The sequence below is a fragment of the Cetorhinus maximus genome, chromosome 10 (assembly GCF_964194155.1).
Source record: "Cetorhinus maximus chromosome 10, sCetMax3.hap1.1, whole genome shotgun sequence".
NCBI lineage: Eukaryota > Metazoa > Chordata > Chondrichthyes > Lamniformes > Cetorhinidae > Cetorhinus > Cetorhinus maximus.
In genome coordinates, this window is record NC_135888.1 from 100349024 (window position 1) to 100371008 (window position 21985).

General features: G+C 41.2%; 1 protein-coding gene across 1 annotated transcript in view; it reads right to left on the minus strand.

Moving 5' to 3' along the window:
* The window catches only part of spock1 (SPARC (osteonectin), cwcv and kazal like domains proteoglycan 1), a 561184-nt gene that overhangs the window by 55698 nt on the left and 483501 nt on the right, over positions 1–21985 (minus strand). Inside the window, exon 7 of the mRNA XM_078550892.1 lies at positions 331–384. Within this exon, the coding sequence (XP_078407018.1) occupies positions 331–384 (54 nt within the window). The remainder of the gene's footprint in view (positions 1–330; positions 385–21985) is intronic.

Here is a 21985-nt window from a genome sequence, read left to right on the forward strand (position 1 = left end):
AGTCCCCTGCCCTGGGCAGTGGCAGGCTTCCCCTAGGTGAACACAATCTTGCCAGGAGCATAGCTTGCAGAGCTAACATCCTGACCGAGGAATATGGATGTTGGACAAAAATCCAGGCCCCTATGTCTATCAATTGGAAACGCTGCAGAGCATCAAGAATGAACTTAATGATTTGGTGACCAATGTACATCATATTTAATCTGCACATTTGAATGTCTGATGTCTTAACCATTCCTGCTACACAATATTTAATATTACTGTAAATTAGTTAATATTTAGTTGATGACATATAATAAAACAGGCAGAGAATTGACAACTTCATCTGGTTACCTCTTAAAGTTGAACGATTTATATCTTTGCCTTCAGTTCGGGATTTGGTTACATCTAAAGGAGAATAAAATATCAAAAAATGAACAGCAAATAGAAACATGAAGGCAATTTCAAACAGCCAAATATCATACCTTTTTTTTCATTACATAGCTTTTTAAAAAATGTGGGTCAATTTAATTAATAAGGAAGAACATACCATTTCTAAAAACACAATGCACATGAAATAATTAAAGGTTACATACTTGATTCTAAATTATGATGCACTTTCCTTCATTCATATATCCATATTCATTTATCAAGGTAAAATGACAATGCTTCTTGGAACGTTGTGCAGATAGAATAAGTGCAGAAACTAATGGCAGATGTGGAACTTCCTTGTTCCGATAAGTCAATTGGTGTTAAAATTACCTGAGATGCTTCCTCACAGCAAGTATCATGGAATTAATTATAACCACTGTCATTGGCATTTAAATTGTGTATGGACTGAGGTATCGTGGAAACCAAGTTTTATTTTCACACTGAGGACATTCTCCATCATGTTGTGTGGCACTACCACCATGTCCAGTGGGACAAGTTAAAAACAGATCTAACTAGTTAAAACTGGTTAAAGCATTCATGAGACAGTGTGGGCCATTAGCAGCAGCAGAATTGCGTTCAACCACAATCTGTAAACTCATGACCCTGTATATCCCTCAGTACTCCATTACCATCAAACAGATGACCAAAGAGATAAAAACAAAAAACTGCGGATGCTGGAAATCCAAAACAAAAACAGAAACAGAAATACCTGGAAAAACTCAGCAGGCCTGGCAGCATCAGCAGAGAAGAGTACAGTTGGCGTTTTGAGTCCTCATGACCCTTCAAAGGGTCATGAGGACTCGAAACGTCAACTGTACTCTTCTCCGCCGATGCTGCCAGACCTGCTGAGTTTTTCCAGGTATTTCTGTTTCTGTTTTTGAAGCAGATGACCAATCCTGGCTCAATGAGAAGTGTAGAAGAGTATGGCAAGAGCAGCACCAGGCATACCTGAAAATAAAGTGTCAACATGATGCAGCTACAACTCAGGACTACATGCATGCTAAACAGAAAAAGTAGCATGCTATAGATAGTGATAAACAATCCCACAGTCAATGGATCAGATCAAAACTCTGCAGTTCTGCCACATCCAGTGATGAATGGAGGTCGACAATTAAGCAACTAACAGGAGGAGGCGGCTCCATGAACATCCACATCCTGAACAATGGCGGAGCTCAGAATGCCAGTGAAAATACAAAGCTGAAGCATATACAACTATCTTCAGCCAGAAGTATCAAGTGCATGATTATTTTCCTCATCCTCCTGAGATCTCCATCATTACAGATGCCAGTCTTTAGCCAATTTGATTCACTGCAAGTGATATAAGAAATAGCTAAGTGCACTGGTTCAGCATGGGCCTCGACAACATCTCAGTTGAGGTGCTGAAGATCTATGCTTCAGAAATATTCCATTCTCTACCTATAATTCTCTACCTACAACACTGGCATTTGCTTGGCAATGTACAAAATTACCCAGTTATGTTCTGTCTAAAAAAGGTAAAACAAATCCAAACCGGACTAATTACTGCTCCATTAGTCTCCTTTTAATCATCAGCAAAGTGATGGAGGGTGCTGTTGACAGTGTTATCAAGCAACAAATGCTCAGCAATAACCTGCTCACTGATGCTCAGTTTGGGTTCCAACAGGGCCACTTGGTTCCAGACCACATTGCAGCCTTGGTACAGGCATGAACAAAAGAGATTAATTCAAGAGGTGAGATGAGAATGATTGCCCTTGACATCTGTATTTGACCAGATGTGGCAACAAGGAACCCTAGTAGAACTTTTGTCAATGGGAACCAGGAGAAAACCCTCTAGTGGCATCTCTTGCACAAAAGAACTTATGGTCGTTGGAGAACAATTATCTCAGCCGCAAGACATCACTGCAAGAGTTCCTTAAGGCAATATACTAGGCCCAACCATCTACAGCTGCTTCATCAATGACCTTCCTTCCATCATTAGGTCAAAATTGGGGCTGTTTGCTAATTATTGCACAGTGTTCAGCACCATTCCTAATTCCTCAGATACTGAAGCAGGCAGCCCCATGTGCAACAAGACCTGGGCAATATCCATACTCGGCCTGATAAGTGGCAAATAACATTTGCACCATACAAGTGGCAGGGAAGGGCCATCACCAACAGGAGAGAATCTAACAACCTCCATTTGACATTCAATGGCATAATCATTGCCAAATGCCCCACCTTCAACGTTCTTGGGGGTTGACATTGAACTGGACCAGCCATATAAATGTTATGGCAACTTGGACAGGTCAAAATCTGGGTATTCTGCAGCATGTGACTTACTTCCTGACACCTCAAGGCCTTTCCACCACAAAACAGTCTGCTGGATTTGCAGATCACCCACCACCTTAAACACCCACCAAAGGAACAGCCCCATCACCAGGGAGGTCAGATGGTTGCCCAGTACAGGGTAGGCCTAAATTTTCCTTGAGGCAAGGCCCCTCAACGAAAGCCAAGAAAAGTAAAACAATTTTTCTTGCCTCGATCCCACTTCGCACTAGGTTAGCCTGGCAGAAAAGCCACAATCAGCTGAATGCCCTCCTTTAGGATTGTAAACCCATGTTGTTCAGCCCCCCTCCATTTAGCTGGCACTGCTTTTCCTTCACCCTATTTCATATTGGTTTAGCCATTTCCACAAAGCAGTTCCTACTTACACTTTCTTTCCCCCCATCACTTCACAGTAGCACATGTCTGCTTTCTTCTCTCCTTTCTACCACACCTAATTCCTGCTGTTTCAAGGGATTGAGTGGAGTTGCACTTTGTGGGTGGCAATTCCTGACCTGACGCCAATTCCTATATCAGCATGCAGAAGTGCTCAACTGCTGGAATAACGATAGGAGGTGAAATTCTAGGCACTGGAGGATCAAAGTCTTTGAACGTACTGTCATCTCCAAAATTTGTGCCCATCTTTCCTGGAACTCCATGTTTGAATCCCTCTAGTCAGGTTCCCCCACCCCCGGCCACAGCACCGAAACAACTCTCATCAAAATCACAAATGACATCCTGTGACTGCCACAAAGAGAAGCTATTCCTCCTTTTCCTTCTCAACCTGTCTGCAGCCTTTGACTCAGTTGATCACACAATCCTCCTCCAACGCATCTCCACTGTTGTCCAGTTGTGTAAGACTTCACTCATCTTGATCCATTCTTATCAATTAACCATAGTCAGAGACTCACCATCGATGGTTTCTTTTCCCACTTTAACACCATTATCTCTGGTCTCCCCCAAGGACCAATCCTTGGCCCCCTCCTATTTCTCAAGTGCTCCTTCTCAGTGACATCATCCCAAAACATGTCAGCTTCTACATGTACATGGGGGACCCAGCTTTATCTCACCACCACATCTCTTGACCTCTCCACTGACTCTAAATTGTTAGGCTGCTTATCCAACATCCACTACTGGATGAGCAGAAATCTCCTCCAATTAAATATTGGGAAAGCTGAAGCCATTGTCTTCAGTCCCGGCACTAACTCCACTACCAACTCCATTCGTTTCCCTGGCAACTGCCCAAGGCCAAACCAGACTGTTTGCAACCTTAGTCTCAAATTTAACCCCGAGAGGAGCTTTCAATCACTTATCTGTGCCGTCACTAAGACCACTAATTCCACCTCCATAACATCACCCATCTCTTCCCTTGCCTTAACTCTTCCATTGCTGAAACCCTCATCCAGGCCTTTGTTATCTGCAGACTTAACTATTCTAATGCATTCTTGGATGGTTTCCGCATTCAACCCTCAGTAAACTCCAGATCATCCAAAACTCTGCTGCCCATGTCCTTACTTGCACCAAATGCTGTTCACCCATCACTCTTGAGCTCACAGTTAAACAACACCTCAATTTTAAAATTCTTGTCCTTGTTTTCAAATCCTTTCATGAACTGCCTCCTCCCTGTCTCTGTAGTCTCCTCCAGCCTTACAAACCTCTGAGATATCTGTGCCCCCTCTAATTCTGTCCTCTTGAGCATCCTCCATTTTAATATCTCCACAATCGGTGGCCAAGTCTTCAGCTGCCTAGGCCCAACAAGGTCTGGAATTCTCTCCCTAAACCTCTATAATGCCTCGGTAAAGTGCTTTGAGATGTTCTAATACACTAAAGGCGCTATATAAATATAATTGCTGCTATTGTTGTTTGTCTGTAAAGATTGACAAGAGAAATCGCTTAGAATCGTGGAATGGTTACAGCTCAGAAGGAAGCCATTTGGCCTGTCTTGTCTGTACTTACTCTCTGCAAGAGCAATTCACCTAGTGCCACTCCGGAGCATTTTCCTTGTGACCCTGCAAATCTTTCCTTTTCAGGTAATGATTCAATTCACTTTTTAAAGCCACGATTGAAATCGGGAATGGTTGGGATTTATGTAGAAAGTGACCTTGAAATTCCTGTATGTATTGCTAATGCTATAGTGACTCAATTATTTGAATGAATCGTGTTTGCCACACCTCCTAAAGATTTTCATCACGAATTACATATATGAGTTGATGTTACAAAACAGCAATCAGCCTTTTTCCACTCAAACTAGCCAGCAACTACTACAAGTTTAGGAATGAGTAAGTAGCTTTGTTTGAAAATGCAACGTATAATCATCTTTAAATAACGGTAGTTGGGTGAAACGAAAAATAATTCAATCAGAATGGTTGTAGCAGTGGGATACAAAGATTTGTGTTGTCAGACACCAGCCTTTGATCTTACCAGAGGGGCTGAAGAAAACCTTTGCAGAAAGCAAACATGTAGATGAAGTAATGAACAAAGGATAATACAGTGAATAAAGCTTTACTTAACCCAAACACATTTCAAGAACAGCTGAATAGAAATGTTGGTTTCAGACTCTCAAATGCAAGAGCAAAGAACAGCTGTGCATTTTCCCTTGAGATAAAGAAAACCTCAAGTTTACAGAAAGGTCATCTACCTGAAGTGTTAACCTCTATGTTCCCCCCTGCTTGACCTGCTGAGTGTTTCTGCATTTTATGTTTTTATTTCAGATTTCCAGCATCCGTAGCATTTTGCCTTTATAAAGAAAAGGTTGTTTTTTTTTTCCAACTTGGCATGCACAAGTACAACAGCTGCAAATTCTTCTTGAAATTTGAATTAGTTAATATTTCACGGGAAAGAGATAATGAACACTTGGAAACCAATACGTTGATTTGCTATAGAATAGATCACTGAAAATAAAGTCTTGAAAAGACAAAGTCGGAAGGTTTGATTTCTGGCCTGTACTGAGCTGGCTTATGCCAGTCAGGATAATTGGAATACCGCAAGTGCTTTTAGCACCCCTGATCTGAGAGGCAGAAAAACATTAGCCAGGGTTGTCAATCCTGATCATTACCCAGAAACCCCTGTCAGAGAGTATGTGGTTGGATGTTGGCCGAGGACAGCATTAGGCTTTAATGTGAAGGCCTCCACGGTCTATCAACACATGATGACTGGCAAAATACTAGATGACCGTCTGGTGACATGTGATTGCACGCCAGCCAAAGTCAGCACTTTCAGGAGGGCAAAAGTTAGCAAAAGGAAAAGATAAATATAAACAAATCGCAGTGTCAAAATATGAAATTATAAGCAAATAAAATATGAAATTAAACAGTCCTTGCCATTTGTGACTAAAGCAAGTGCCATCTCAATTTTATTTAAAATGGCACCAACTGCCAAGCTTTTGGTTCATCTTAAAAGTAAATCAGGTGACATGAAAGAATTTAATCAAATACCATTTATAATGGAATAGAAGCAAGTTAGTTTGACCTTTAATTTCATCGGTGGGACTAAGACTTTCTGAAATGAGGTAATACTTCAAAATTGTCCTATTTTTCTGCAGGCGTTGGTGCAATTGGTGTCAAGTATAGTAATGGAATTAAAACCAAACAACTAAGAATGGAAATGTTTACATTTTATTAAGCTACATAAAATGCTGATGCAGTTTCTCAAAACTGAAGATCTTCCACATTTAGAAACATGTAGCTCAGTACTTTAGTTCAATTCTTTCCCCTGAAATTTTTCAATGTTGACTTTGTAAAAAAAAAACCTCTATTCTGATTATATTTCAGCTTTTGTCAATCCTGCACATATGCTAGCACAATACTCTACGGGAGGCACCAATTTCTATTTTGCATAAATATATCTATTGTATCATAATACATATTGGAATCTATGTAATTAAAATAACATCATTTTATAAAATTGTTAAAACCGAATTGCACATTCTAACAGACTCCTCACATTGCTAGCAGGTAAAATAAATTTTTAAATAGTCATTTCCAGGTTATCATCCCATTATCCTGATTTACAAGTTGTCCAAACCATTTCACCAGCTAAATATTTTTATGCTTATCTGCACATTTACATATTGGGCCAGATTTTGCTATAGCAGGTCATCTAACAATGTCTGCATTTAATTAGGTTTACCCTTGCATGTTTAGAATTTTAATTTTTTTGTGTTCAAGTCTCTGAAACTGTGAGCTGATAACGTCAAAGCAAGGGAAGAGCCTTCTGGGACCTGAGCGAACAGGCAGGCAAATTTGCATCCCCCTAATCAATCAGATTGAAAGATTGTGAAATTAGCAGTGCAAGAACTAAGAAGGTAATGTAAATTACAGTGGGTGAATTCAATGTCAAATCAGGTACAGGAAAAAGAAAAAGAGTTACTAAAGTGAGTGTGGGTCCTCTAAAGAGTGAGTCTGGGGAATTAATAATGGGAAATAAAGAAATGGTAGAAGTATCGGACAGATATTTTGTGTCTGTCTTTGCTGTGGGAGACACAAATTACATTCCAGAAATATTTTTAAATCAAGAGGTAAAAGGAAGGGAGGAACTGAAAACACTTACAATCACCAGGGAAAGGGCACTAAGAAAATTATTGGAACTAACGGCTGGCAAGTCCCTACGACTTAGTGGCCTGCATCCTAGGGTCTTAAAAGAAGTGGCTGCTGAGATAGTACATGCATTGGTTGTAATTTTCCAAAATACCCTAGATTCTAAGAAAGGTCCCATCAGATTGGAAAATAGTGAATAGTGAACTCCTCAATTCAAGAAAGGAGGGAGACAAAGCAGGATTAGACTAACATCTGTCATGGGAAAATGTTAGAATCTATTATTAAGGAGGTTATAGCAGGGCACTTAGAAAATCTTAATGTGATCAGGCAGAGTCAACATGGTTTTGTGAAAGGGAAGTTGTGTTTGACTAATTTATTAGAGTTCTTGAGGAAGTAACAACCAACATGGATAAAGGGAACCTGTAGATGTGGTATACTTGGATTTCCAAAAGGTATTGATAAGGCGCCACATCAGAGGTTACTACACGAGATAAGATCTTGTGGCGTAGGGAGTGGCATATTAGCATGGATAGAGGATTGGTTAGCTAACAGGAAGCAGAGAGTTGGGATGAATGGGTAATTTTTGCTTTGGCAAGAGAGTGCCACAGGGATCGGTGCTGAGGCCACAACTATTTATAATCTGTACCAATGACTTGGATGAAGGGGGCCTAATGTATAGTAGCTAAATTTGCTGATGACACAAAGACAGGTAAGAGACTAAGTTGTGAAGAGGACATAAGGAGTTTGCAAAGGGATAAGTGAATGGGCAAAAATTTGGCAGATGGAGTATAATGTGTGAAAATGTTAACATGTCCACTTTAGCAGCAGGAAGAATAGACAAGCATTATATTATTTAATTGGAGAGAGATTGCAGAACTCTGTGGTACAGAAGGATCTGAATGTCCTGGTACATGAATCACAAAAGTTAGTATGCAGATACAGCAAGTGATTAGGAAAGCAAATGGAATGTTGTCATTTATTGAAAGGAGAGTGGAATATAAAAGTAGGAAAGTTTTGCTATAATTGTACAGGGTGTTGGTGAGACCACATCTGGAGTACTGCGCACAGTTTTGGTCTCCTTACTTAAGAAAGGGTATAATTGTATTAGAAGCATTTCAGTGAAGGTCCACTCCACTGATTCCTGGGATGCAGGGTTTATCTTATGAGGAAATGTTGGACAGGTTGGGCCTGTATCCATTGGAGTTTAGTATAATGAGAGGTGATCTTATTGAAGCATATAAGATCCTGAGAGGACTTGACAGGGTGGATTATTGAGAGGATGTTTCCCTTATGGGAACTAGAGTACACAGTTTAAAAATAAATGGTTTAAGATGGAGATGAGGAGAAATTTTTTCTCTCAGAGGATCATTAGTCTATGGAATTCTCTTCCCCAGACAGCACTGGAGGTAGGGTCATTGTATATTTTTAAGGCTGAGCTAGATAAATTCTTGATTAACAAAGGAGTTAAAGGTTAGAGGGGGTTGACAGGAAAGTACAGTTGTGGCCACAATTAGATCAGCCATTGTCTTACCAAAAGGCAGAGCAGGCTCAAGCGGCTGAATAGCCTATTCCTGCTCCTAATGTGTATGCCCATATGTACAGAAAGAGAAATAAAGGGAAAGAAAAATTGGATTAAGAAAGAGAAAAAGAGATAGAAGGGAAAAGTATATATAAAAAATTAAATTTGACATCTTAGAGATCTTCAACAATAATTAAAACCTGAAGGAAGGAGACTCTTTGCTTGTATTAGATCATTTTCACTGGCCGATCGGCAGTAATTAATACTTGTCATGTCGTTAAAAGGGTTATTAGGCTTAAATGGACAAGAATTAACGTTTTGTGATGAATCTAGTTCATATCTATCACACAAATACAGCAAATTCAGTGCATTTTAATAGGGAGGCAGACAGAGAGATGCCATTTTTCATGAAGCTAATGGCACAGTGGTGCAACTTGAACAGCATTTTTTTGATATTTCAGTTTAACTGCACATCTGAACCTCGCTTGAAATTGCTGTACCATTTATGCAGAAATAATGTGTGTGCAATCAGCCTCACTGTTATTTTAACAAGAAAATATGGGCATATGCCTGAATTTATTGATTTGGGAGATTAACATTGCAGATGGTACATGATCATCAACTCACTCAACCCAAGAATATCGTGTCTGTACATCCATGGATTTTTAAGATATGCAAAGACATGAATAAAAATACTCTATTTCACCAAAAGAGGAATACCAGGCATGGAGAGAATGAGTTCTGCAGTTTGATAGATATTTTCATTTTAGCCACTCCCCCATAAAAATACACCTATGCTGCTTTCCCTAAACTGAAATGTGACCTTATGCATGATATTATTTAGAAGGTAGGGTGCTTTCCATCAAAATGTACACAGATGGCAAGTTATTCCTGGCCGTCTTCAAGCAATGGACAAATAACACCAGAATTGACAGCATGTCTCAATTTTCAACTATGATCAATTTATCAAAAAATAAAACTAGTAAAAACAGCCAGGCATTTAACGGTCTCATTTAATTTACAGAATCTGTTGCAAAACAATAAATTGCCTCAAAGCTGTCTCAGCTCTTGTAAGTAAAGCTCTTAATTTGGGCAATGTATGTGATGCTAGGTTTGTATGTAACATTGGGATATTCCTGGAGGGTTCCACTAGCTCAATCTTGTTAGATGCCCATCAAAGTAGAGATTCACTGAAGAAATGCTGATGCAAGGCTCCAATTATAACTCAGTTTGCTTTGAAGTCCTAACTGGGGAATGTGTAACTATCCCAAGTAAACACTGCCAATTAATAGGGTATTCAAAGGCCAGACACCTGACAGACTTTCCTGTTATAGCACTGAGCTTTTGCCATGGAAGCAGGAAATTGTCTCCTTGGCAGCCTTTTCCCCTGTGCTTCTGCCCCCACAGTGCCCAAGTGCTGTGCCCACTCTCCCCACCTCCTACGCAGAGCCAAGGGCATCGCCTTGCCAAATGCTGAGTCCTCACTTGTTCTGCTGACCCTCTTTTGGGGTCAGGGTGATTTCATGGGGTAGCCATGACTGGACCTTCCATTCTCTACTTGCCTCCCTTTAGCAGTCCTGATACCCGTGCATCCCCTTCAAAATTCTACCTTCCTCCAGTAAACTCTTAAAGAGCTTTTTAAATGCTTCAGTTGGCCTCAACAGGGATTGCTGAGAGTAGGATCACTGTCCTGCCTTCTCCCTGCCCTGGTTAGTATTGCCAGCACCCAGAATGGCATCCTGAAACAGACATGCCGGCCAGTGCCAGTACTTTTGGAGGGGTCCCTGCTTTCATTCCCACCTTTGGACAGGGGTCCCAAACAATTCACCCAACAGAGTTTGTACCTATGAAATAAATAAACTCTGCAGAGAGAATAATAGCCATTTTCTCTGGTGAGCTTGCCAGTCTTGATAATCGAGGCTGTCTGATACTAGATAAGCAATCTATCTCATCAGACTCAGACGATCCCATCAGAGATGGCATCAAGATATAGTAAAGCCATGTATTTCCTCCAATACAGAAAAACAGTCGGTCCATTTAGAAAGTAATGGAGAGATTCAAAACTTGTCACTGCACTGCCAAGCTATGAATTCCCATAAAGAAATATTAAAATATCAAGTGTTTTATGATTTGAGATATGACAGATTTCCAATCCATCACACAAATCTGTGTACACACAACATGCACTGTCAAACGGAACTATAACTCTCTGGTCCTTTCGTGCCTGCTGGTTAAGTGATGTAAATTGCTGTGATGCACAGTGTTTTTTTTATATTATAGTTCCATAGAAGCAACATAATAACTAACTCCTGCAATACATCTCATAAACACACAAAATCAGTTCATAGCAGTTAGAAATCTCTAACACTGACATCTCAGGAGGAAGAATGGGCCTATGTGGGCAGAACTCCTTATAGGCATTTCTAACTTTAAATTACCAATTTTCTGAGCAACGTCAGTTTTCCCACCAACAGAATTGTATGATGTTAAAGATAATTATTTTGTTAGAAATATTATTGTTAGCTTTATTACTGACCTGAGCAAAGAAAGAAAATCGTGGCCTGAAACTGAAGAGATGATTTGATTGGTTTGATTGATTCATTCTGTGCTCGCTGCTGCTTAGAGATAATTGAGTTTTGAAAAAAAAAAGAATAATATGATTGGATGATGTTGTATTGTTTGTTCATTCTCTGTTGGGTGTTTTCCTATTTGGTGAGTTCCCATTGGAAACTCTTTCGAGTTATCAACAGTCACAGATTGCAACTCTTTTGAGCACAATCACAGTTCTTGGTTTCCGGGAGTGGGACATGAACCCACAACCCTCTGATTCAAAGGCGAGGGTGCTATGAACTGAGCCACAGCTGACACCTCATGATCAACTGGAAACTCTTTTCAAGTTACCAACAGTCACAGATTGCAACTTCTTTCGAGTACAATCACAGTTCTTGGTTTTCCAGGAGTGGGACATGAACCCACAACCCTCTGATTCAAAGGCGAGGGTGCTATGAACTGAGCCACAGCTGACACCTCCAGATCCCATTGGAATCCCTGCAAACAGTGTAGGCTATTAAAAGGTAGGGTAATTCAGCAGCTGTAGCACCTCTAGGATAATCATAGAAGAAGCTTCCAGTAAGTTTTTAAAAGTTTGTTTTATGGGATGTGGCTTCGCTGGCTAGGCCAGCATTTATTGCCCATCCCTAATTGCCCTTGAGAAGATGATGGTGAGCTGCCTTCTTAAACTGCTGCAGTCCCTGCTGTGTAGGTACACCTACAGTGCTGCTAGGAAGGGAGTTCCAGGATTTTGACCCAGCAACAGTGAAGGAACAGTGATATATTGCCAAGTCAGGATGGTGAGTGGCTTGGAGGGGAACTTCAAGGTAGTGGTGTTCCCATGTGTCTGCTGCCCTTGTCCTTCTAGGTGGTAGAGGTCACGGGTTTGGGAAACTCTTTCGAGTTATCAACAGTCACAGATTGCAACTCTTTCGAGTACAATCACAGTTCTTGGTTTCCGGGAGTGGGACATGAACCCACAACCCTCTGATTCAAAGGCGAGGGTGCTATGAACTGAGCCACAGCTGACACCTCATCACGGGTTTGGGAAGGTGCTGTCAAAGGAGCCTTGGTGAATTCCTACAGGGCATCTTGTAGATGGTACACACTGCTGCCACTGTTCATCAGTGGTGGAGGGAGTGAATGTTTTTGGAAGAGGTACCAATCAAGCGGGCAGCTTCTTGAGTGTTGTGGGAACTGCACTCATCCAGGCACGTGCAGAGTATTCCATCACACTCCTGACTTGTGCTTTGTAGATGGTGGACAGGTGTTGGGGAGTCAGGGGGTGAAGAACTCATCACAGGATTCCTAGCCTCTGACTTGCTCTTGTAGCCACAGTATTTATATGGCCAGTTCAGTTTCTGGTCAATGGTACCCCCAGTGTGTTTATAGTGGGGGATTCAGTGATGGCAATGCCACTGAATGTCAAGAGGCAACGGTTAGATTCTCTCTTGTTGGAGATGGTTATTGCCCGCCACTTGTGTGGCGCGAATGTTACTTGTCACTTATCAGCCCAAGCCTGGATATTGTCCAGGTCTTGCTGCATTTGGACATGGACTGCTTCAGTATCTGAGGGGTCATGAATGGTGCTGAACATTGTGCAATCATGAGCGAACATCCCCACTTCTGACCTTAGGATGGAAGGAAGGTCATTGATGAAGCAGCCAAAGATGGTTGGACCTAGGATACTACCCTGAGGAACTCCTGCAGTGATGTCCTGGATCTGAGATGACTGACCTCCAACAACCACAACCATCTTCCTTTGTGCCAGGTATGAATCCAATCAGCGGAGAGTTTCCCCTGAATCCCATTGGCTCCAGTTTTGCTTGGGCTCCTTGATGCCACACTTGGTAAAATGCTGCCTTGATGTCAAGGACAGTCAATCTCACCTCACCAGCTAGAAGAATGGTCAATAACTACATACATTAAAGTTTCTGCGGAGAGAAAGACAGAGTTAACATTTCGAATCCGTATGACTCTTCTTCAGATGACTTAATGTTAATACTGTCTTTCTCTCCACAGATGCTGTCAGACCTGCTGAGTTTTTCCAGCAATTTTTGTTTTTGTTTCAGATTTCCAGCATCTGCAGTATTTTGCTTTTACGTTAAAGCTTTGCTTATCATTTTTAAAATTCATTCATGGGATGTGGGCGTCACCAGCTAGGCTAGCATTTATCGCCCAATCCTAACTGCCCTTGTTCAGAAGGTGTTTTAAGAGTCAACCACATTGCTGTGGGTCTGGAGTCACATGTACGCCAGACCAGGTAAGGACGGCAGATTTCCTTCCCTAAAGGACATTGTAGAAGATATATCCAATATACTTTCAGTGCGGCTGGTGATAGGTGCAGAAAGGCTGCAGCTGGATGCTGAAAGGATGTTTCCCCTTATGGGAGAGAACCAAACTAGGCAGGGGGGGGGGGGTGGGGGGGCAGTTTAAAAATAAGGGGCTTCCCTTTTAAGACAGAGATGAGGAGACATTTGTTTCTTTGAGGGTTGTGAGTCTGTGGAACTCGCTGCCCCAGAGAATGGTGGTGACAGGGTCATTGAATATTTTTAAGGCAGAGGGAGATAGATTCTTGACTAACAAGGGAGTCAACGGGTATTGGAGCTAGGATAGTGACATTGAGGCCACAATCAGATCAGCCATCATCTTATTAAATGGTGGAGCAGGTTCGAAGGGCTGAATGGCCCACTTCTGTTCCTAATTCGTATGTTGGTAAAGCCCCCAGTGAATACGCAGCAGCTTTTATTTTAATATGTTAACATCTTCAATATGATTGCATTTATTTATTGATGCTATTTTCAGTTTGTTACACTGGGAATGCATGTAAATAAAAAACACCCATAGCAATCGAGAGCGTAGTAAAGCTAGATTCTCTGAAATATAAACCATTTAAAGGGTGAGACGGCAAATTCAGTGAATAGTTTTGAAAGTGTACTTCTGAAATTTTTTTTTCCTGCTTCTCCCTAATATCTTAAAGATTCATCTCAATATTTTGTTTTGCAATTTTTTTTGCTGTCAGAGAAATACAAGCGGGAGCAAACCCTTATTCTCTCATTCGTCAATAAAGTATTAAAAATATTCAAGCATAAATGGCTGCAAAAGAGTCCTTGGGAAGACAAGCTGGGGATAAAATACTAGGAATGTCTGACCACCTTCAGCAATCTCGGTTGCCTAGGCACGGCCAGAGCTTTAAGCATTTTGTTTGAAATCGACTAATGAAAGACAGTCGGTAACCGCTGAGGGGAGCTTGCTTTCATATTATCATGAAGGGAGCCAGAAAGGTTAGAGATGGCATTTGCGCGCCCCACAGAGAATGATTTTTTAAAAAAAAAACTTGCAGAAAATGAATTCATGGTTCAAGACGAGAACAATAAAACTGGAGGCGCAGTAACAAGATCCCCGCAAGACTCCAAGATAGCTTGACCTGTTAATTGTAACTGAGCAAGAAAAAAGCAAAACCCGACTTTCATCAGCATTCAGGGTTTCACGAGGGTCAAAAATCAATCTTAGATCGACACAATTAGCAAAAAAAGAGCAACGATTGTTAAAGGAAGAATGGGAAGATTGCGAGGGAATAATAGGATGAAAGGGAAAAAACAAAATCTCCAATAAAATCAGGGCAGAAGTTGGAAACAGGACGTGGAGTTTCTGATGAAAGGTCACTGGACCTGAAACGTTAGCTCCCTTTCTCTCTCCACGGATTCTGCCCGACCTGCTGAGTATTTCCAGCTTTTTCTGGTTTACACGCTGATGTGCTGGGTAGTTTTGTGATGAATTGTTTCACAATCCTAGGCTACATGAATTAATTATTAAGGGCTCCCACATCAATGACATTGCTTTACAAATCTCTCCCCTAATCTCTTCTAACACTGAAATAAATATCATCTATCCCCATAGGGATTTATTTGTTTTGAGTCCGATTAGCTTGTCCAGGATTTTCATCTCTATAAAAGCACGTCAGATGGGTTGACCATGTCTGCCCTTGCGCAGTCGTTCGGAATACCTAAAATATTATGTTCATCCTTAGTTTCAAACCTGTTTTCATCTTTCTTTGACTGTCCTCATGTTGTAATACTTTTTTTAAAAAAAATTATTTGGGTTGGCGTATGAACCATTTGAATTTGAAAGAACAGACATGGGGAGGTGATTTTCAGGTGACCACTTCCATTGGGCAGCAAGCGAATGGGAGAGGATCTGCTTGGCTGCCTGGTGAAAGTGGTCAGGGGCCTGAAGCACTTTGACAGTCGAGTCCCTTCCTCGCGTTCCGTTGTTAAGCCTGCCTGTGATTTTGCAGCAGATCGCCGAACGAATGAGGGAGGCTGAATGAGTCAGTCTGGGTAAATTAGAAAGGAATGGAGCAGATCCTGGGGATGGGTGGAACAGGCATCAGATGCTTGGATTTTTTTTTTCAACGGCCAGAAGGAGGGAAAAGCCTCCCCAAAAATAAGGTAAACAGAACAACCTCCATCCATTTGATTGCTCAGAATTGCATTGGGGTCCTTTTGATGTCAAAGAAGCACGATTTGGGAATGGGAGTGGGACTGTATAAGTGCCCCACTGCTACTGTCATGGCACTGGTGTCCTATTCCTGCCCATGTGCGGGATGAAAAGCGGATCTATGGTCTGCTATGGAAGAAAAGATTCTCCCTATGTGAAAGAAACAAATTGCACTGAGAAATGAATCACTGAACTGTTACACTCTGCACAGGAGAACTGAAGAGCATATCGGAAATGTAGATTAGCATTATGTTGGCACGAGGCAGAACTCATAACCACGGAAAGGGGAGGAAGGTAATAAAGATAAAAGTGATTGCTATAATGAAATGTTGTTATTTTGGGGCCTGAAATTGAAAGTCGAAGTTTAGATGAGTACACTGATGAATAAAGGCCACTTGAAGGGAATTGTCAATCTAAATGTTGAAGCTGAAAAAAACAGCATCAAAGAATGACTCCAATGCAACTTCCACTGTGAAGGTGACAGAGTAAACCTCAGAAATTAATCTCCCAGCTTTCTATTTATTTTGAATGGGCTGTCTGAATTCTAATTCCCTTTAACACTTGACTTTCTGTAAGAATCTTTTATTCCCAAATATTTGTAAGAACAAATCTTGAAAATGTCATTGTACTCCCCTATCATATCTATTGCATGCATCAGTTTGTTGCTACTATTTCTTCCTTAGTCTCAGCACAACAAAAGATCTTAAGCCCATTTAACTTGTTCTTGATCCCCTTGTATTAAAGACTTCAATTGTTTGTCCCAGCTAGCCACCCACTCTAAATGCACTGATTTTACCCTAAGAGGCCATGGGATTGCATTTTGGGCTTTCTTGATCATGTAGAATCCATTTCAATGTAATGAAATGCATATTTTCAAACGTGTCTACCCTAGTTCAAGGGGATAATTGTTTTTTCTCCGGCTTCAGGAAATATCCTTCCAAAGGAGGCATCAGAAAATTTGTAATCTAAGCTTTAGAAGATATGTAACATTAAAAGTCATGCTATCTTATTCCTACAGCTTTGCCATCTCCAAAACGTCAAGCAGATTTCAATTTATCCTTGACCCCAAGAATATATGAAAGAAAAATTATAATTGTTCAGGGGCAACAGCCTGGCTATTATAAATCTCAAGGGAGCCTCTAAGTTTATAGTCACCGAGAAAGACAGTTCCTGTGCTTCTCAGTGACAAGGAGTGCCACAAGTTAAAGCGACTGCCTTTAGGACATTTTATTGCAGTCCTCACAAAACACTTTTTGATTAGAACTGCACACTTTTGTGTTAAGAAAGTGGAGCTGAAATCCTGTGGAGATTCCACCAGTCTCCAGTTACAACTCCAGGAAATGGTGGTCTACACATTATAATGGAACACCAATAGAATCCCCATGAAACTTCAGTTCCTGTCTATTAACTACTCCAAAGCCTTGACAAGATGCAGCTCAGGCAATCAACAGTGCAGGTTGTAAACATTAAGAGAACTAGAATGTTTAATTTTTATAAAAGGACAAATTCCAGCTGCAGGTCACTCATAAATCTCAAAACACAAAAGATATAAGCATGGAGTTTATGGTACAAGACTCATGGGTATCCCAACAATACATGTCCTAGCTTCACAGAATCGATGATCAAGTAACTTGACAAGTTAAGATTTTACAGGCAAAAAGAGTGTTGTGGCATCAGGAGAAATGTGATTCGCCATTACAATGAGGCAGTAGCAAGAAAGTAATCCTCTGGTTTTTAGCTAGTGGTAAAGTCCATCCATCCTATCACATCAGAAGTAATTATAAATTATCCCATTTATCCCAAATTATCCTGGACCAATTTCAAGCTCATTTGAATTCCTGAGGTTGGAGACATTTTTAACTGATGATCACAGATTGTCATTTTTGTAAAGAAGGCCACTAATGTAAATATCATTCAAGATTCAACTACAATGGCTAAAAATGCAGTTAAGTATGTCTTGCAAAGTAAAGCAATTAAGTAAATCACATTAAGAAAAAGAACAGTAACTTTGGTAATCTAAATAGAACATAAATTGCAATATAACATGGCACTTTAGTCCAAGTTCATCACAACAAGGTTTTGTTTTACCACATATTCTACGAATATGTAATATGAAATTCATATTAAATGATCATTTACTGGTAAAGCACAAACCCTTTATGGCCTTGCTTGAAACAGAAGTGACCCAGGCAATTTAGTGCATCTCAAAGCTGAGGGATACATTATGATACATATGATTAAAGTCCTGCTGTGGAACACTTGTCATCTCCTAGCATCTGAATCCATTACAAAAGTAGAATTCAAGGACAAAGAAAAATACTAATTATTCCCTTACTCCATTGAGTAAGGAGAGTAGAGGCTGGGAAATGAAGCAAATTAGACAGTGAGAAATTATGGGAGAAAATTTTAATGCGTATGGACCAGGTAACTTCTCAAATTGTTGAAATAGATTTTTTTTCACAAACTCTCCATTTGAAAACAAATTTATCAGTTTCCAGCAATAATTTACATTTAAGCTATTACCCACCCTAGAGAAAGCTATGAATAACATTCTAATGCTGGATTTTGAAATTGGCTCTCTCTGCACTGGTGAAATAATCTGATCAATGTATACTGAGAATGGAGCTCTTGTATAATCTACTACAAAGTGTTTTCTGATAATCCTGTAGCAATGAAGATATAAAGTATGCCAACTATAAATATTTAGCACTACACAGATGTGATCAATTCCTAAAAACATCATGAAAAGCTGCGATTCTTAAGTTTAGTAACATCTTTAAAGTACAATGTTCTCAATATATTAAAAGTCTTGAGTAAGTTATGCTTGTCTTGTTGTCATTAACCTTACTTCATGTGTCATCATTTTGATTCATCCCTTTTGCGTGCATTTATAATTTCAAACCTTGCATGAACATGTCACAATGGCAAAAGCATACGGCAACATTAGTTGTCATTGTTGCAGTTCCAAGACCCTGGTCACCAGGTGGCATAGTGAAATGAAGAAGCAGTTGTAGGACTCCAGTCACTAGTTTGCAGTGTAATGTACGTTTGCCAGTCTGCCTGCCATTTTGTTTTCCAATTGGATTTTTGACTTTTTAAAACTATTTTTTGTCCTTTGTATCATCGATTTTTTTGTGGCACTTGCGCCTTTCATATCCATTGGATACATTTACGACCACCCAAATCTACCACTAAACAACAAAAACAACTTCTAATCATATTGTGCTTTTAATGTAATAAAGCATCCCCAGCTACTTCACAGCAACGGTAACGACAAAATTGGAAACTGAGCCACACAAGGAGATATTAAAGCAGACGACCAAAAGCTTGGCCAAAGAGGTTTTGACAACTGTCTAAAAACTGGAAAGAAATGTAGAGGTTTAGAGGGGAATTCCAGAGCTGGAGCACGGTCACAATGGCGGAGTGATTAAATTGTGGATACTCAAGAGGTTAGAAGTGTAGGAACTCAGATATCTTGGATGTTTGTGGAGCTGGAGGAGGTTACAGAGTTGGGGGGGATGTACAAACAAGAACGGGAATTTTAAAACAGAGGCATTGCTTAACCATGAACCGGCATAGGTCAGCGAGCACAAAAGCCAGCAGTAAAGCCTCTTATAAATCTTTTAATCCGAATATTCTGCAATGACTTTAAGCAATTTAGAAAACTGACAGTCTCTTTCTTCAGCAATTTCGAAAAAAAAAACATTTTCGCTGTTTTATCTTACCTTTTACATCACTGCAGTACATTAAAACATCCTCCAGGGGACACCATTTACGTAGAGACAGCAAAATAGCACAGCTCCATGAACTAGGGTGTAGGAGTTCTGCCATAATTTGACAAAAACAAATACACATTGAGGGCTTTAATATTACAAAAGTCTGAGTTTTGGAGATAATATTAGCTGGTCTCCAAGGAGCTCAGTGATCCGGTGGCAATAACATCTGCTACATTTTGAAGCATTTGAAGTGTTTGCGCTAATATGATCTCTGATTAAAGAAGTCCAACTGCTTATTGTTTGTTACATGACTTTCATTGTTAATAAGTTTGATATGGATCTATCGAAGAAGGTAGAAGCAATGTTCTCTGCAACTACGACAACTAATGTGGTTAATGAGCAGTCAAGGTCCAGTCAATTATTACTGGAATTTTGTCCCAAATATGTCGACTGTCACATATCCATTGAGCAGACTCTTTGTAAGCATAAGCACTGGCATAGACCTGTTGGGCCAAATGGACTGCTTTTGTGCTGTAAATTCTATGTAACTCTGTGTAACATTCCCCAAAGTTGTTTTGAATGGCTGAAGACTTTGGTAGTAAGTTCACCATTATTGCTAAAATGGTGTCTAGAAAGTTGCGTGCCCTGGCTTTTGTTCATGGGGTTATGTTTCAATACCTACCCAAACTGGTTCCGATTGAGGTGGGCAGAATGTCACTCACCTCATCTGCGTGATTGTAGCTTGTGGTCGAGCAAGTTCTTCTTTGCTTCCTTATTCTTTGTGCTGCCAGCTGTTTCTATGCTTAGCAAGGGGCTGGACTGCATAATGCAGATTTCACATGATACCGCCAGCCTGCTTTTCTTAAAGGTAGGCTGTCCCTCTTAAAGGGAAGCTGAATAATATTGGTGGAGGTATGTGGAGGCAGTGAGAGGTGGTTGTGAAGCTGGCAGCATTGGCAGGTGGGTGATGGTAAAGTGGAGCATTTGAATGACAACATTGAACACCAGGGCACAGAGAAGGTTCCAGGGTGACAGACGTGGCACTGCAGGCATTAATGGTGGAGCTGGACAGATGGTTCCACACAGGAACAGGAGGCCCTCAAGGATCACCGAAGGAGCAGGTGGTCAAGGAGGTAAGTTCCTGGCATCTGACCTGAAGGACCTGGCAGCTGTGGCACGAAAAGTCTAAGCACCTCTTATAGGTTGTCAAGTTCAGTGAATATAACTTCATATGACATCTCCTACCCACCACACTGCCAACCTCTTATGCTGCTCAATGCACCACACACCCATCACTCAGCCAGCAGCACTCCCTGGCATTCACGACTCATACCTATTATCCAGATGGTCTACCTCACCCTCACACAGCTACCAATGCTGACAGCCTGACACCCACTTCTTGCTGCTTCCAGCTCTTCAGCTACGACAGGAACATCACCCAAATACAATGCAACACAATCACCGGCATTCTGTCCTCTCTCTTGCAGGACAATGTGGCACAAAATAGGAGGGAGCAGAACAAAGCCACTGGGGGACATGGATGCTTGCGTTTCCTGAGCCTGAAGGAGGAGGTGGTTCTTTGCAACCTGGGTCTGGCTGCGATGGAGCCTGTGCCATCCAGTGTCACTGGGAATATTGAGGATTACGGTACGTTCCTACCTATGCCCTCTCTCAACTCCCAGCATACCCTCATCCTGTTATCTGGCTAGATGTGCAACCTGCAGAGGGTGTGACCAGTGACCTCTTGCTTTCCACCCTACCCTCCTTTCCTCATACCAAGCTTCCCCTTCTGAATTCCTGCTTTCGTACCTAAGAAGTTATACCTGGCCAACCATGGCAGCTCAAAGAGGAGAGAAAAAGCACCAGCACAGCACTAATGAAGAGGCCACTTCACTTAATCTCACACTCGCAAGAACCAGGTCAGACACTGACACTGCATGTATCTTGGAGGCCAGTATAAAGTTGGAATCAGCATGTGGTGAGTCATCTGGGCATAAATGGGCTGCAGCCAGGCCAGGTGGCAAGGATGGTACATTTGTCAGCTTATTGGAGGGCGAGCTCACAGATGGGCTCTGCTGTATGGAACTCAGAAGAGGAACTTGATGGGATGATGTCCAAGATACTGGGCGCATTGGCTGGCCTGCTAGACAGCCTCCTGTCCCTGTCAAGGAACAAGAAGAAATCTGGCTCCAACTTGGCCGAGGGCATGGTGCAGAGGTTGCCCTCTCTGCAGCCTCTGCTCCACCACCCTCCCCCCCATCATGTTGCAGACCCAGAGGCATTGTCACTCCTGCTTCCATGCCTGTTTTAGCCTCTGTGTGGACAGGTTAGCTACTCCTCTACCATTCCTGTAAGGATGTGGCAACACTCTCTGTCAACTCCAGGAATTCACCAAAATACCTCCAGATCATTCCAGAGTTCTCCGAGATGGTTTGCAGTAGCTGAATTTGTTAAAAAGTTACCTTACCTGCAATTTG